Source organism: Dendrobates tinctorius, unplaced genomic scaffold, assembly GCF_039654945.1.
Source record: "Dendrobates tinctorius isolate UK_male_01 unplaced genomic scaffold, ASM3965494v1 ptg000157l, whole genome shotgun sequence".
NCBI classification, from domain to species: Eukaryota; Metazoa; Chordata; class Amphibia; order Anura; family Dendrobatidae; genus Dendrobates; species Dendrobates tinctorius.
This window is the reverse complement of record NW_027361824.1, coordinates 18,088,284-18,104,030: the sequence shown is the minus strand read 5'-3', so window position 1 is coordinate 18,104,030 and position 15,747 is coordinate 18,088,284. Positions and strand designations below refer to the sequence as shown.

Sequence of the window (15,747 nt, the reverse complement as noted above, 5' to 3'; positions counted from 1 at the left end):
GGTCTAGTTTCCAAAATGGGGTCACTTGTGGGGGGTTTCCACTGTTCAGGCACATCAGGGGCTCTCCAAACACGACATGGCGTCCGATAATTATGCCTGAAAATATTACATTCAAAAAGTCAAACGGCGCTCCTTCCCTTACAAGCTCTGCCGTGCGTCCAAACAGTGGTTTTCCCCCACTTATGGGGTATCGGTGTGTTCAGGATAAACTGCACAACAAATTGTATAGTCCATTTTCTCCTGTAATCCTTGTGAAAGTAAAAAAAAAAATGAGTCTAAAGTTGAATGTTTATTCTTTCCTTCCATATTCCACTAATTCTTGTGAAGCACCTGAAGGGTTAATAGACTTCTTGAATGTGGTTTTGAGCACCTTGAGGGGTGCAGTTTTTAGAATGCTTTCAATTTCGAGAATTTTCTGTCATATAGACCCCCTCAAAGTCACTTCAGATGTGAGGTGGTCCCTAAAAAAAAAAAAAAAAAGGTTTTGTAAATTTTGTTGTAAAAATAAGAAATCGCTGGTCAACTTTTAACCCTTATAACGTCCTAACAAAAAAATTGGTTTAAAAAATTGTGCTGATGTAAAGTAGACACGTGGCAAATGTTATTTATTAACTATTTTGTGTGATGTGACTGATTTCAGGCCATAAAAATTAAAAGTTTGAAAACTGCAAAATTTTGTACATTTTCGCCAATTTTCAGATTTTTTTTTCACAAATAAACATAAGTCATATCAAATAAATTTTACCACTTTCATGAAGTACAATATGTCACAAAAAAAATCAGTGGAATCCGCTGAAGCGTTCCAGAGTTATGACTTCACAAAGCGACACTGGTCAGAATTGTAAAAATTGTCCTGCTCTGGAAGGTGAAAACAGGCTTCGGGTGAAGGGGTTAATAGCTCACAGCTGTATAATTATCCTTTCCTGGTTATTAAAATGGGGGATCCCCCCTAAAAATAAGAATGACGTAGGGTTCCCCTATAATTAATAACCAGCAAAAGGCTAGGCAGACAGCTGCGGGCTGATATTAACCCCTTCCCGACCTGTGACACAGCATATGCGTCATGAAAGTCGGTGCCAATCTGACCCATGACGCATATGCTGCGTCATGACTTCAAAGCCCCCCCCCTGCGGTCACCCGACCCGCAGATACAGGGGGCTTTGTTCTTCACCACAGGGGGCATGGCTTCGCCCCCACGTGGCTACGATCCCTCTGATTGGCTGTTAAAAGTGAAACAGCCAATCAGAGCGATAGTAATATTTCATCAATGAAAATTGATTAAATATTACAATCCAGCCATGGCCGATGCTGCAGTAGCATCGGACATGGCTGGAGACCCAGCTCCGACACCCCCACACACACACACCGACTCACGGGGCCGATCGGCCCCCGATACCGACTGACGGCGGCAATGTGCAGCCGCCATCGTCATCTGCTCCCCTCCCCCTTTTCTCCGCTCCCCCCACCTTCCGACCCCCCACTCACCCCCCCGGTACCTCCGATGTCCTGCCGTCCTGATTCATGGGCGCCGCCATCTTGGAAAATCGCGGGCGCATGCGCAGTGCGCCCGCCTGAATCTGCAAACACTGCAGATTCATTCATTCATTTTGATCACTATGATATTCTTTCACAGTGATCAAAATGAAAAAAATAGTAAATAAACCACCCCCGTCTATCACCCCCATAGGCAGGCACATATAATAAAATAAATTATTTTTATTTTTCCATTAGGGTTAGGGTTGAAAATAGGGTTAGAAATAGGGTTAGGGTTGGAGTTAGGGTTGGAACTAGGTTTAGGGTTGGAATTAGGGTTAAGGGTGTGTTGGGGTTAGGGTTGTGATTAGGGTTATGATTAGGGTTGGGAATAGGGTTAAGGGTGTGTTGGGGATAGCGTTGGAGTTAGAATTGAGGGGTTTCCACTGTTTAGGCACATCACGGGGTCGCCAAATGCGACATGGCGCCACCATTGATTCCAGCCAATTTTGCGTTTAAAAAGTCAAACGGTGCTTCCTCCATTCCGAGCCCCGACGTGTGCCCAAACAGTGGTTTACCCCCACATATGGGGTATCGGCGTACTCAGTAAAAATTGCACAACAAGTTTGGGTGTCGAATTTCTCCTGTTACCCTTGTGAAAATAAAAAATTGTGGGCTAAAAATGATTTTTTGAGGAAAAAAAAAGATTTTTTATTTTCACGGCTCTGCGTTATAAACTTCTGTGAAGCACTTGGAGTTCAAAGTGCTCACCACTAGTGTTGAGCGATACCATCCGATATTGAGAAATATCGGATTGGATCGGACAGATACCCAAAAAGTATCGGGTATCGCCGATTCCGATACCGGAAACCCCATTCAAGTCAATGGGACAGAAATATCGGAATTAAAAAAAACCCTTTCTTGTACATCCAGTTCGGGAGGGGGGAAGAGTGTGGGCGGACACTGTGCGTGTCTGTGTGTGGGCGGGGTCTGTGCGGGCCTGCCGGGGGTTGTGTGTGTGTGTGTGTGTGCAGGCATCGTCCGATGGGACTACAAGTCCCGTCGGGCTATGCCTGCTACAATGACAGTGATTGACACATTAGCCAATGATGGGACAGTAGTAGTCCCATCATCCGGCTAATGTGTTGAAAAAAAAAAAAAAAACATACATACTACATATATACTACAATCATACAACATACATATATACTACATTCATACAACATACATATATACTACATTCATACAACATACATACATATATACTACATTCATACAACATACATACATATATACTACATTCATACAACATACATACATACTACATTCATACAACATACATACATACTACATTCATACAACATACATACTACATTCATACAACATACATACTACATTCATACAACATACATACTACATTCATACAACATACATACTACATTCATACAACATACATACATACTACATTCATACTACATACATACTACATATATACTACATTCATACATACTACATATATATACTACATTCATACATACTACATACATACTACATATACTACATTCATACATACTACATATATATATATATATATATATATACTACATTCATACATACTACATACATACATATACTACATTCATACATACTACATATATATACTACATTCATACATACTACATATATATACTACATTCATACAACATACATACATATATACTACATTCATACAACATACATACATACTACATATATATACTACATTCATACAACATACATACATATATACTACATTCATACAACATACATATATACTACATTCATACATACTACATATATATACTACATTCATACATACTACATACATACTACATATACTACATTCATACATACTACATATATATATATATATATATATATACTACATTCATACATACTACATACATACATACTACATATACTACATTCATACATACTACATATATATACTACATTCATACATACTACATATATATACTACATTCATACAACATACATACATATATACTACATTCATACAACATACATACTACATATATACTACATTCATACAACATACATACTTCATATATACTACATTCATACAACATACTACATACATACTTCATATATACTACATTCATACATACTACATACATACTACATATATACTACATATATACTACATACATACATATATACTACATTCATACATACTACATATATATACACTACAATCATACAACATACATACTACATATATACTACATTCATACAACATACATACTACATATATACTACATTCATACAACATACATACTACATATATTCTACATTCATACAACATACATACTACATACATACATACATAGTACATACTACATACATACATAAAACATGCTACAGACATACTACATACAATACATACAGTACATACAACATAGAGTTCATACTCACCATCACTTGTCACTTTGATCCCCGAAGCCAGTGTCATCTTTAAAAAATATTAAAATAACAAACAACCGATATACTCCCTGATCCGCAGAAATCCACGAGTGTCCCACGACGATATCCCGTGGAGAACAGCAGCATCAGCTGATGCCACCGCTCTCTAGGGGCTCCGGAAGGTAGGTATCCTTCCGCACTGTATTCCTCCACCACTGTAAAAAAATAGTACCTAGTCTCACTTTTGGCATTGGTGTGTGAGAAAGTTCCCACGCAGCTTTTGCCATAAAGTGAGACCAGTGAACTATAGTAACCTCTCAGTGATGCATTGCAGGAGATCGTCGTGGGACACTCGTTGATTTCTGCGTATCAGGGAGTATATTGCTTGTTTGTTATTTTATTATTTTTTACAGTGAGATGACACTGGCTTCGGGGATCAAAGTGACAAGTGATGGTGAGTATGTACTCTGTTATATGTACTGTATGTCTATGTATGTATTGTATGAATGTAGTATATATGTAGTATGTATGTTGTATGAATGTAGTATATATGTAGTATGTATGTTGTATGAATGTAGTATATATGTAGTATGTATGTTGTATGAATGTAGTATATATAGTATGTATGTATGTTGTATGAATGTAGTATATATGTAGTATGTATGTATGTTGTATGAATGTAGTATATATGTAGTATGTATGTATGTTGTATGAATGTAGTATATATGTAGTATGTATGTATGTTGTATGAATGAGTATGTATGTTGTATGAATGAGTATGTATGTTGTATGTATGTTGTATGAATGTTGTATATATCTAGTATGTATTTGTATGAATGTTGTATGAATGTAATATGTATGTTGTATGAATGTAGTATGTATGTTGTATGAATGTAGTATATGTAGTATGTATGTTGTATGAATGTAGTATGTAGTATGTATGTTGTATGAATGTAGTATGTATGTAGTATGTATGTATGAATGTAGTATATATGTAGTATGTATGTTTGTATGAATGTAGTATATATGTTGTATGAATGTAGTATATATGTAGTATGAATGTTGTATATATGTAGTATGAATGTTGTATATATGTAGTATGTATGTTGTATGAATGTTGTATATATGTAGTATGTATGTTGTATGAATGTAGTATATATGTAGTATGTATGTTTGTATGAATGTAGTATATATGTAGTATGAATGTTGTATATATGTAGTATGAATGTTGTATATATGTAGTATGTATGTTGTATGAATGTTGTATATATGTAGTATGTATGTTGTATGAATGTTGTATATATGTTGTATGAATGTTGTATGAATGTAGTATATGTAGTATGTATGTTGTATGAATGTAGTATGTTGTATGAATGTAGTATGTTGTATGAATGTAGTATGTATGTATGTTGTATGAATGTAGTATATATGTAGTATGTATGTTGTATGAATGTAGTATGAATGTAGTATGAATGTAGTATGAATGTAGTATGAATGTAGTATGAATGTAGTATGTATGTTGTATGAATGTAGTATGAATGTAGTATGTATGTTGTATGAATGTAGTATGAATGTAGTATGAATGTAGTATGAATGTTGTATGTATGTAGTATGAATGTAGTATGTATGTAGTATGAATGTAGTATGAATGTAGTATGTATGTTGTATGAATGTAGTATGTATGTTGTATGAATGTAGTATGTATGTTGTATGAATGTAGTATGTATGTTGTATGAATGTAGTATGTATGTTGTATGAATGTAGTATGTATGTTGTATGAATGTAGTATGTATGTTGTATGAATGTAGTATGTATGTTGTATGAATGTAGTATGAATGTAGTATGAATGTAGTATGTATGTATGTATGAATGTAGTATGAATGTAGTATATATGTAGTATGTATGTTGTATGAATGTAGTATATATGTAGTATGAATGTAGTATGTATGTTGTATGAATGTAGTATGAATGTAGTATGAATGTAGTATGTATGTTGTATGAATGTAGTATGTATGTAGTATGTATGTAGTATGTATGTAGTATGTATGTTGTATGAATGTAGTATATATGTAGTATGTATGTTGTATGAATGTAGTATATATGTAGTATGAATGTAGTATGAATGTAGTATGTATGTTGTATGAATGTAGTATATATGTAGTATGTATGTTGTATGAATGTAGTATATATGTAGTATGTATGTTGTATGAATGTAGTATATATGTAGTATATATGTAGTATGTATGTTGTATGAATGTAGTATATATGTAGTATATATGTAGTATGTATGTTGTATGAATGTAGTATATATGTAGTATGTATGTTGTATGAATGTAGTATATATGTAGTATGTATGTTGTATGAATGTAGTATATATGTAGTATGAATGTAGCATGAATGTAGTATATATGTAGTATGTATGTTGTATGAATGTAGTATATATGTAGTATGAATGTAGTATATATGTAGTATGTATGTAGTATGTATGTTGTATGAATGTAGTATATATGTAGTATGTATGTTGTATGAATGTAGTATGTTGTATGAATGTAGTATGTATGTATGTTGTATGAATGTAGTATATATGTAGTATGTATGTTGTATGAATGTTGTATGAATGTAGTATATATGAATGTTGTATGAATGTAGTATGTTATATGTATGTTGTATGAATGTAGTATGTTGTATGTATGTTGTATGAATGTAGTATGTTGTATGAATGTAGTATGAATGTAGTATGTTGTATGAATGTAGTATGTTGTATGAATGTAGTATGAATGTAGTATGTATGTATGTTGCATGAATGTAGTATGTATGTTTTTGGGTTTTTTTTGTTTTTTTTTTTTACATTCAACACATTAGCCGGATGATGGGACTACTACTGTCCCATCATTGGCTAATGTGTCAATCACTGTCATTGTAGCAGGCATAGCCCGATGGGACTTGTAGTCCCATCGGACGATGCCTGCACACACATACAACCCCTGGCAGGCCCGTACAGACCCCCGGCAGGCGCACACAGACCCCCGGCAGGCCCGCACAAACCGCGCATCATGATGCGCACAAACCGCGCATCATGATGACATCATTTCAGCAGCCAATCACAGCCACAACACTGGCTCATTGCATTATGGGAACTTCTGATTCTGGTATCCGATATTGTAAAAATATCGGTACTCGGTATCGGAATTCCGATACAGTGAATATCGGCCGATACCCGATATTTGCAGTATCGGAATGCTCAAAACTACTCACCACACATCTAGATAAGTTCCTTGAGGGGTCTAGTTTCCAAAATGGGGTCACTTGTGGGGGGTTTCCACTGTTTAGGAGCATCAGAGGCTCTGCAAACGTAACATGACGCCCGCAAACCATTCCATCAAGTCGGTATTTCAAAACGTCACTACTTCCCTTCCGAGCCCCAACATGTGCCCAAACAGTGGTTCCCCCCCCCCACATATGGGGTACCAGCGTACTCAGGACAAACTGGACAACAATTTTTGGGGTCCAATTTGTCCTGTTACCATTGTGAAAATAAAAATTAGCGGGCTAAAAAATCATTTTTTGATGAAATTTTCACGGCTCTGCGTTATAAACTTCTGTGAAGCACCTGGGGGTTCAAAGTGCTCACTATGGATCTAGATAAGTTCCTTAGGGGGTCTAGTTTCCAAAATGGGGTCAATTGTGTGGGAGCTTCAAAGTTTAGGCACACAGGGGCTCTCCAAACACGACATGGTGTCCGCTAACAATTGGAGCTAATTTTCAATTCAAAAAGTCAAATGGCGCTCCTTCCTTCTGAGCCCTGCCGTGCACCCAAACAGTGTTACCCCCCACATATGGGGTACCAGCGTACATAGGACAAACTGGATAACAACTTTTGGGGTCCAATTTATCCTGTTACCCTTGGGGAAATAAAAATTAGCGAGCTAAAAAAAAAATCATTTTTGAGGAAAAAAAAAAAAGTTTATTTTCATGGCTCTGCGTTTATAAACTTCTGTGAAGCACTTGGGGGTTCAAAGTTCTCACCACACATCTAGATAAGTTCCATAAGGGGTCTAGTTTCCAAAATGGTGTCATTTGTGGGGGGGTTTCCACTGTTTAGGAACATCAGGGACTCTGCAAACGTAACATGACGCCCACAGACCATTCCATCAAGTCGGCATTCCAAAATGGCGCTCCTTCCCTTCTAAGCTCTCCCATGCACCCAAACAGTGGTTTCCCCCCACATATGGGGTATCTGTGTACTCAGGATAAATTGAACAATAACTTTCGTGGTCCAATTTCTTCTGTTAGCCTTGTGAAAATAAAAAATAGCGGGTTAAAAAAATCATTTTTGAGGAAAAAAAAAATGATTATTTTCACAGCTCTGCGCTATAAATTTCTGTGAAGCACTTGTGGGGTCAAAGTGCGCACTACACATCTAGAGAAGTTCCTTGGGTGGTCTAGTTTCCAAAATGGGGTCACTTGTGGGGGAGCTCCAATGTTTAGGTACATCAGGGGCTCTCCAAACGCGACATGGTGTCCGCTAACGATTTAAGCGAATTTTCCATTCAAAAAGTCAAATAGTGCTCCCAAACAGTGGTTTATGACCACATATGAGGTAGCGGAGTACTCAGGAGAAATTGCCCAACAAATTTTAGGATCCATTTTATCCTGTTGCCCATGTGAAAATGAAAAAACTGAGGCTAAAAGAAAATTTTTGTTGGAAAAATTAAAATGTCCATTTTTTCCTTCCATGTTGCTTTAGTTCCTGTGAAGCACCTGAAGGGTTAATAAACTTCTTGAATGTGGTTTTGTGCACCTTGAGGGGTGCAGTGTTTAGAATGGTGTCACTTTTGGGTATTTTCTGCCATATAGACCCCTCAAAATGACTTCAAATGTGAGGTGGTCCCTAAAAAAAAGGCTTTGTAAATTTTGTTGTAAAAGTCAGAAATCGCTAGTCAACTTTTAACCCTTATAACTTCCTAACAAAAAAAAAATTTTGGTTCCAAAATTGTGCTGATGTAAAGTAGACATGTGGGAGATGTTATTTATTAACTATTTTGTGTCACATCACTCTCTGGTTTAACAGAATAAAAATTCAAAATTTGAAAATTGTGAAATTTTCAACATTTTCACCAAATTTCTGTTATTTTCACAAATAAACGCAAAAATTATCAACCTAAATTTACCACTAACATGAAGCCCAATATGTCACGAAAAAAAAAGTCTCAATCGCTAGGATCCGTTGAAGCGTTCCTGAGTTATTACCTCCTAAAGGAACACTGGTCAGAATTGCAAAAAATGGCCAGGTCATTAAGGTCAAAATAGGCTGGGTCATGAAGGGGTTAATAGCCCAGGAAGAGGCCATGGATATTGGCCCCCTCCCAGATTAAAAACATCAGCTCTCAGCCGCCCCAGAAATGTCGCATCCATAAGATCTACCAATCCTGACACTTAGCCTCGCTCTTCCCACTTGCCCTGGTGCGGTGTCAAGTGGAGTGATAGGATTGGGGTTGATGTCACCTTTGTATTGTCAGGTGACATTAAGCCCAGAAGTTAGTAATGGAGAAGTGTCTATAAGACACCCCCATCACTAACCCCATGATCATATTGTATAAAAACACACACAACCAGAATAAAGTCCTTTAACTGAAAGAATGACACAGACTCCTTTAATCAATCTAAATTAAACCAAACCAGCTATACTCATGTCATCGCCCAGTCCACAGAAGCCAATGTCTCCTGTAACAGAAATAAAATAATAAATAACAATGTTCCTCACCTTTCCGCCGATATGATAATCCATTGGCAAAGTTCAGCTTCTTTTTTTTGTGCGACGAGTTGTAGTTTTGAATGACGTGAAAAAACTCCAAAACCTGCAATTCCACCTTCCTTTTTTTGGGGGGAGGGGGGTATTTTTTTTACGTCGTTCATCGCATGGTAATAAATGATTTGGAAACATTCAACAGGTCAGTAGATATGCAGCCGCACCAATATTAAAAGGTTTTATTTAATTTTAGTGGTAAAAAAAAGTCATAACCTTGTAAGGAATTTAAAAAAAAAAATAATTTTGTTTCTGTTTATATTTTCAAGTTGGTAACTTTTGTATTTTTCTGTCCATGGCGCTTGTTTTTTGGCAATCGGAAAATGTTTTTTTTTTTTTATGAGGTTCAAGTCCCCTAAGGGGGCTAACAAGAACAGTAAAAAGAAAAAAAAAAAAAGTTGAAAAAAAAAATTATGGAAAAAAATACATAATTACAGCATGTTCAGTCTTTTTCTCACACTTGATTCATATTGGTTTTTTTTTTTTTTTTTAGAGGCAAGATTGATGGCGGAAGTCAGCGATAAATTCACTCCTGTTCGTTAAGTGAAGCTCTCTGCCCCCGCTGTCCTGCCGTATGGTTCCCGCTGCGGACTGACGAGCGCTTCTCAGGCTTCTGGGAAATATGTTCTGTAAAAATAAAATATTTAGAATTTTGACTGGTAAACGTGTGACTGGCCAGATTTGTTAACGACCCTTAGGCTGTGTGCTCATGTAGCGATTTTTAAGCGTTTTTGCTGCGATTTTCAGCGCGAAAATGCTTAAAAATCGTGTACAGAACGCCCACCATGCATTCCTATGGGATTCCGCACATGCTGTGCTAATGCTGCGCTTTTTTCCGCGGCGGAATCGCATTGTGGAAAAAAATCGCAGCATGCTCATTCTTTTGTGCGGAATCGCAAAGAATTGCCGCGATTCCGCACCCATAGGAATGCATGAGAATCGCTGACTTCCGGCATGTGGCTATGCCCACCATGCGGGAAGTGAAGCGTCTCATGTGCGGTTGGTACCCACGGTGTGGAGGAGAGGAGACTGCCCTCCAGGCCCTGGGTACCATACCCCTGTAAAAAAAAGAATAAAAAATCGGGGTATATTTACCTTCCGACGTCCCGCGCTGCATTCCCGGCCTAAGCGTTCCCAGTAATGCCTTGCGGCAAGGTCCTGTGATGGCGTAGTCTCGCGTGACTCTAGCGGTCTCGCGAGATCGCTATAGCAACGCGAGACTACGTCATTACTGGGAACGCTGAGGCCGGGAATGCAGCGCGGGACGCCGGAAGGTAAATATACCCCGATTTTTTATTTTTTTTAGCATTTTAACATCCTATCTTTTACTATTGAGGCCGCATAGGCGGCCTTAATAGTAAAAACCTGGTCACACTTGTCAAACACTATGTTTGACGAGTGTGACCAACCTGTCAATCACTTTCCAAGCGATGCTTCAAATCGCTTGGAAAGTGCTTGAATATCGCACGCGAAAATCGCGGCAAAATCGCGATCATAATCGCGGAAAAAAACGCGCGATTTCTGGGAAGGAGTCTGGTTTTCAGTGAGCGTTTTAAAACGCTACGTGGGCCCACAGCCTAAAAAGCAAGATATAATGTCACCATCATGTTATGTATCAGTGACAGTGACCTGTTGTTTCGGGCGACTGTTCAGAATAACCCGTTCTGTGTGTACAAGAAGAATGACGCAAAGTCTGGCGATATATCACTGTATACTGACTATTTCTTTAGTGTTCCCCTCTGCAGGCTTTATCTCTAAATTTCAGTCTCTGAGCTGGTGGGAGAAATATAGCTGTATGTCTCCCGTGCACAGCACACGGATGTGATGGATTCCTGCTCACCTGTCTTTATGTAGCACATGCTAAGAACCAGCATGGAGGACATTATACAGAAGTATTAAGCAGTGTAACTGTGAATCCATCTCTGGAGTATAAAACAGGATGTAACTCAGGATCAGTAATATATGTACACAGTGACTGCACCAGCAGAATAGTGAGTGCAGCTCTGGGGTATAATACAGGATGTAACTAAGGATCAGTAATATATGTACACAGTGACTGCACCAGCAGAATAGTGAGTGCAGCTCTGGGGTATAATACAGGATGTAACTCCGGATCAGTAATGTAATGTATGTGTACTGCACCTGCAGAATAGTGAGTGCAGCTCTGGGGTATAATACAGGAGGTAACTCAGGATCAGTAATGTATGTACACAGTGACTGCACCAGCAGAATAGTGAGTGCAGCTCTGGGGTATAATACAGGATGTAACTCAGGATCAGTAATGTATGTACACAGTGACTGCACCAGCAGAATAGCGAGTGTAGCTCTGGGGTATAATACAGGATGTAACTCAGGATCAGTAATGTAATGTATGTATGCACCAGCAGAATAGTGAGTGCAGCTCTGGGGTATAATACAGGATGTAACTCCGGATCAGTAATGTAATGTATGTACACAGTGACTGCACCAGCAGAATAGTGAGTGCAGCTCTGGGGTATAATACAGGATGTAACTCAGGATCAGTAATGTAATGTATGTATGCACCAGCAGAATAGTGAGTGCAGCTCTGGGGTATAATACAGGATGTAACTCCGGATCAGTAATGTAATGTATGTACACAGTGACTGCACCAGCAGAATAGTGAGTGCAGCTCTGGGGTATAATACAGGATGTAACTCAGGATCAGTAATGTATGTACAGTTGTGGCCAAAAGTATTGACACCCCTGCAATTCTGTCAGATAATACTCAGTTTCTTCCTGAAAATGATTGCAAACACAAATTCTTTGGTATTATTATCTTCATTTAATTTGTCTTAAATAAAAAACACAAAAAGAATTGTCTTAAAGACAAATTGGATATAATTCCACAACAAAAATAAAAAAAGAGGGTGGACAAAAGTATTGGCACTGTAAGAAAAATCATGTGATGCTTCTCTAATTTGTGTAATTAACAGCACCTGTAACTTACCTGTGGCACCTAACAGGTGTTGGCAATAACTAAATCACACTTGCAGCCAGTTGACATGGATTAAAGTTGACTCAACCTCTGTCCTGTGTCCTTGTGTGTACCACATTGAGCATGGAGAAAAGAAAGAAGACCAAAGAACTGTCTGAGGACTTGAGAAACCAAATTGTGAGGAAGCATGAGCAATCTCAAGGCTACAAGTCCATCTCCAAAGACCTGAATGTTCCTGTGTCTACCGTGTGCAGTGTCATCAAGAAGTTTAAAGCCCATGGCACTGTGGCTAACCTCCCTAGATGTGGACGGAAAAGAAAAATTGACAAGAGATTTCAACGCAAGATTGTGCGGGTGTTGGATAAAGAACCTCCACTAACATCCAAACAAGTTCAAGCTGCCCTGCAGTCCGAGGGTACAACAGTGTCAACCCGTACTATCCGTCGGCGTCTGAATGAAAAGGGACTGTATGGTAGGAGACCCAGGAAGACCCCACTTCTTACCCCGAGACATAAAAAAGCTGGAGTTTGCCAAAACTTACCTGAAAAAGCCTAAAACGTTTTGGAAGAATGTTCTCTGGTCAGATGAGACAAAAGTAGAGCTTTTTGGGCAAAGGCATCAACATAGAGTTTACAGGAGAAAAAAAAAAAGAGGCATTCAAAGAACACGGTCCCTACAGTCAAACATGGCGGAGGTTCCCTGATGTTTTGGGGTTGCTTTGCTTCCTCTGGCACTGGACTGCTTGACTGTGTGCATGGCATTATGAAGTCTGAAGACTACCAACAAATTTTGCAGCATAATGTAGGGCCCAGTGTGAGAAAGCTGGGTCTCCCTCAGAGGTCATTGGTCTTCCAGCAGGACAATGACCCAAAACACACTTCAAAAAGCACTAGAAAATGGTTTGAGAGAAAGCACTGGAGACTTCTAAGGTGGCCAGCAATGAGTCCAGACCTGAGTCTCCTAGAACACCTGTGGAGAGAGCTAAAAATGGCAGTTCGGAGAAGGCACCCTTCTAATATCAGGGACCTGGAGCAGTTTGCCAAAGAAGAATGGTCTAAAATTCCAGCAGAGCATTGTAAGAAACTCATTGATGGTTACCGGAAGCGGTTGGTCGCAGTTATTTTGGCTAAAGGTTGTGCAACCAAGTATTAGGCTGAGGGTGCCAATACTTTTGTCTGGCCCATTTTTGGAGTTTTGTGTGAAATGATCAATGTTTTGCTTTTTGCTTCATTCTCTTTTGTGTTTTTTTCATTTCAGACAAATTAAGATAATACCAAAGAATTTGTGATTGCAATCATTTTCATGAAGAAACTGAGTATTATCTGACAAAATTGCAGGGGTGTCAATACTTTTGGCCACAACTGTACACACTGACTGCACCAGCAGAATAGTGAGTGCAGCTCTGGGGTATAATACAGGATTTAACTCAGGATTAGTAATGTAATGCATGTACACAGTGACTGCATCAGCAGAATAGTGAGTGCAGCTCTGGAGTATAATACAGGATGTAACTCAGGATCAGTAATGTAATGCATGTACACAGTGACTGCACCAGCAGAATAGTGAGTGCAGCTCTGGAGTATAATACAGGATGTAACTCAGGATCAGTAATATATGTACACAGTGACTGCACCAGCAGAATAGTGAGTGCAGCTCTGGGGTATAATACAGGAGGTAACTCAGGATTAGTAATGTATGTACAGAGGGACAGCACCAGCAGAATAGTGAGTGCAGCTCTGGGGTATAATACAGGATGTAACTGAGGATCAGTAATGTATATACACAGTGACTGCACCAGCAGAATAGTGAGTGCAGCTCTGGAGTATAATACAGGATGTAACTCAGGATCAGTAATGTATGTACACAGTGACTGCACCAGAAGAATAGTGAGTGCAGCTCTGGGGTATAATACAGGATGTAACGCAGAATCAGTAATGTATGTACACAGTGACTGCACCAGCAGAATAGTGAGTGCAGCTCTGGAGTATAATACAGGATGTAACTCAGGATCAGTAATGTATGTACACAGTGACTGCACCAGCAGAATAGTGAGTGCAGCTCTGGGGTATAATACAGGATGTAACTGAGGATCAGTAATGTATATACACAGTGACTGCACCAGCAGAATAGTGAGTGCAGCTCTGGAGTATAATACAGGATGTAACTCAGGATCAGTAATGTATGTACACAGTGACTGCACCAGAAGAATAGTGAGCGCAGCTCTGGGGTATAATACAGGATGTAACTCAGGATCAGGGGTCTTTATACCTGTGCGATATCTGTTAATGACAGCTCAGATAAGACTTCCACCCTCAATCACGCCCTGAGTGTCACCGTTTATTTTTGTCACAGAGAGTGTGGAAATCCTTCATATCATGCCCTGGTGTCACAGGCAGGGTGGGGTGATCTGCTGTATTGACATAAGAAAACAAATTTACCCAGAGCCTTCAGCTCCGAAGGAGGAGCAGCTGAAAGTAGAAGGCTGCTGCTCAGCCCTGATGTGGAGGGAAGAGTCTGACACAGTCATCATTGAATTACAATTTCTCAGCTCCATTACCTCTGGTATATAACCTGTGGCCCCATACCACCAAATAAATAACCCCCTCCCTCTTGTATCACTATATGACCTCTAGGCCAATACTACCCAGTATATAACCTCGACCCTTCCTCCTGGTATCGGTAAATAACCCCCAGACCCATACCACTCAGTATGTAACCCGCGGCCATTCACCTCGCAGTGTATAACCTTCGGCCTCTTGCCCCCTGGTATATACCATCGTGCCCCCTTGTGTATAATTTATGGCCCCTCAGTGGATAACCTACAAAATTTGATACTTCTTGGTAAACATGATTCTAGTTTACATTTCTTATATGAATTATGACCACATAATGACAGAGTCCAGACCTCCTTTGGTATCAGCACAAACACTGCGCCCCGCCGGGAGCTTCATGGCCGAGCAGCTGCATGCAGCCGTACATCACCAAGCACAATGTCGAGCGTCAGATGGAGTGGTGTAAAGCCGCCACCACTGGACTCTGGAGGAGACGT

The 15,747-nt window shown here is 39.1% G+C and overlaps 1 protein-coding gene across 1 annotated transcript in view; it reads left to right on the top strand.

Annotated features, from left to right (window-relative positions):
* NDUFC2 (NADH:ubiquinone oxidoreductase subunit C2) overlaps nt 1–10,406 on the top strand; it is a 32,102-nt gene extending 21,696 nt beyond the window's left edge. The window contains exon 3 of the mRNA XM_073548650.1: nt 10,236–10,406. Within this exon, the coding sequence (XP_073404751.1) occupies nt 10,236–10,285 (50 nt within the window). The 3' untranslated portion in view covers nt 10,286–10,406. The remainder of the gene's footprint in view (nt 1–10,235) is intronic.
* Nucleotides 10,407–15,747: the final 5,341 nt, after the last annotated feature.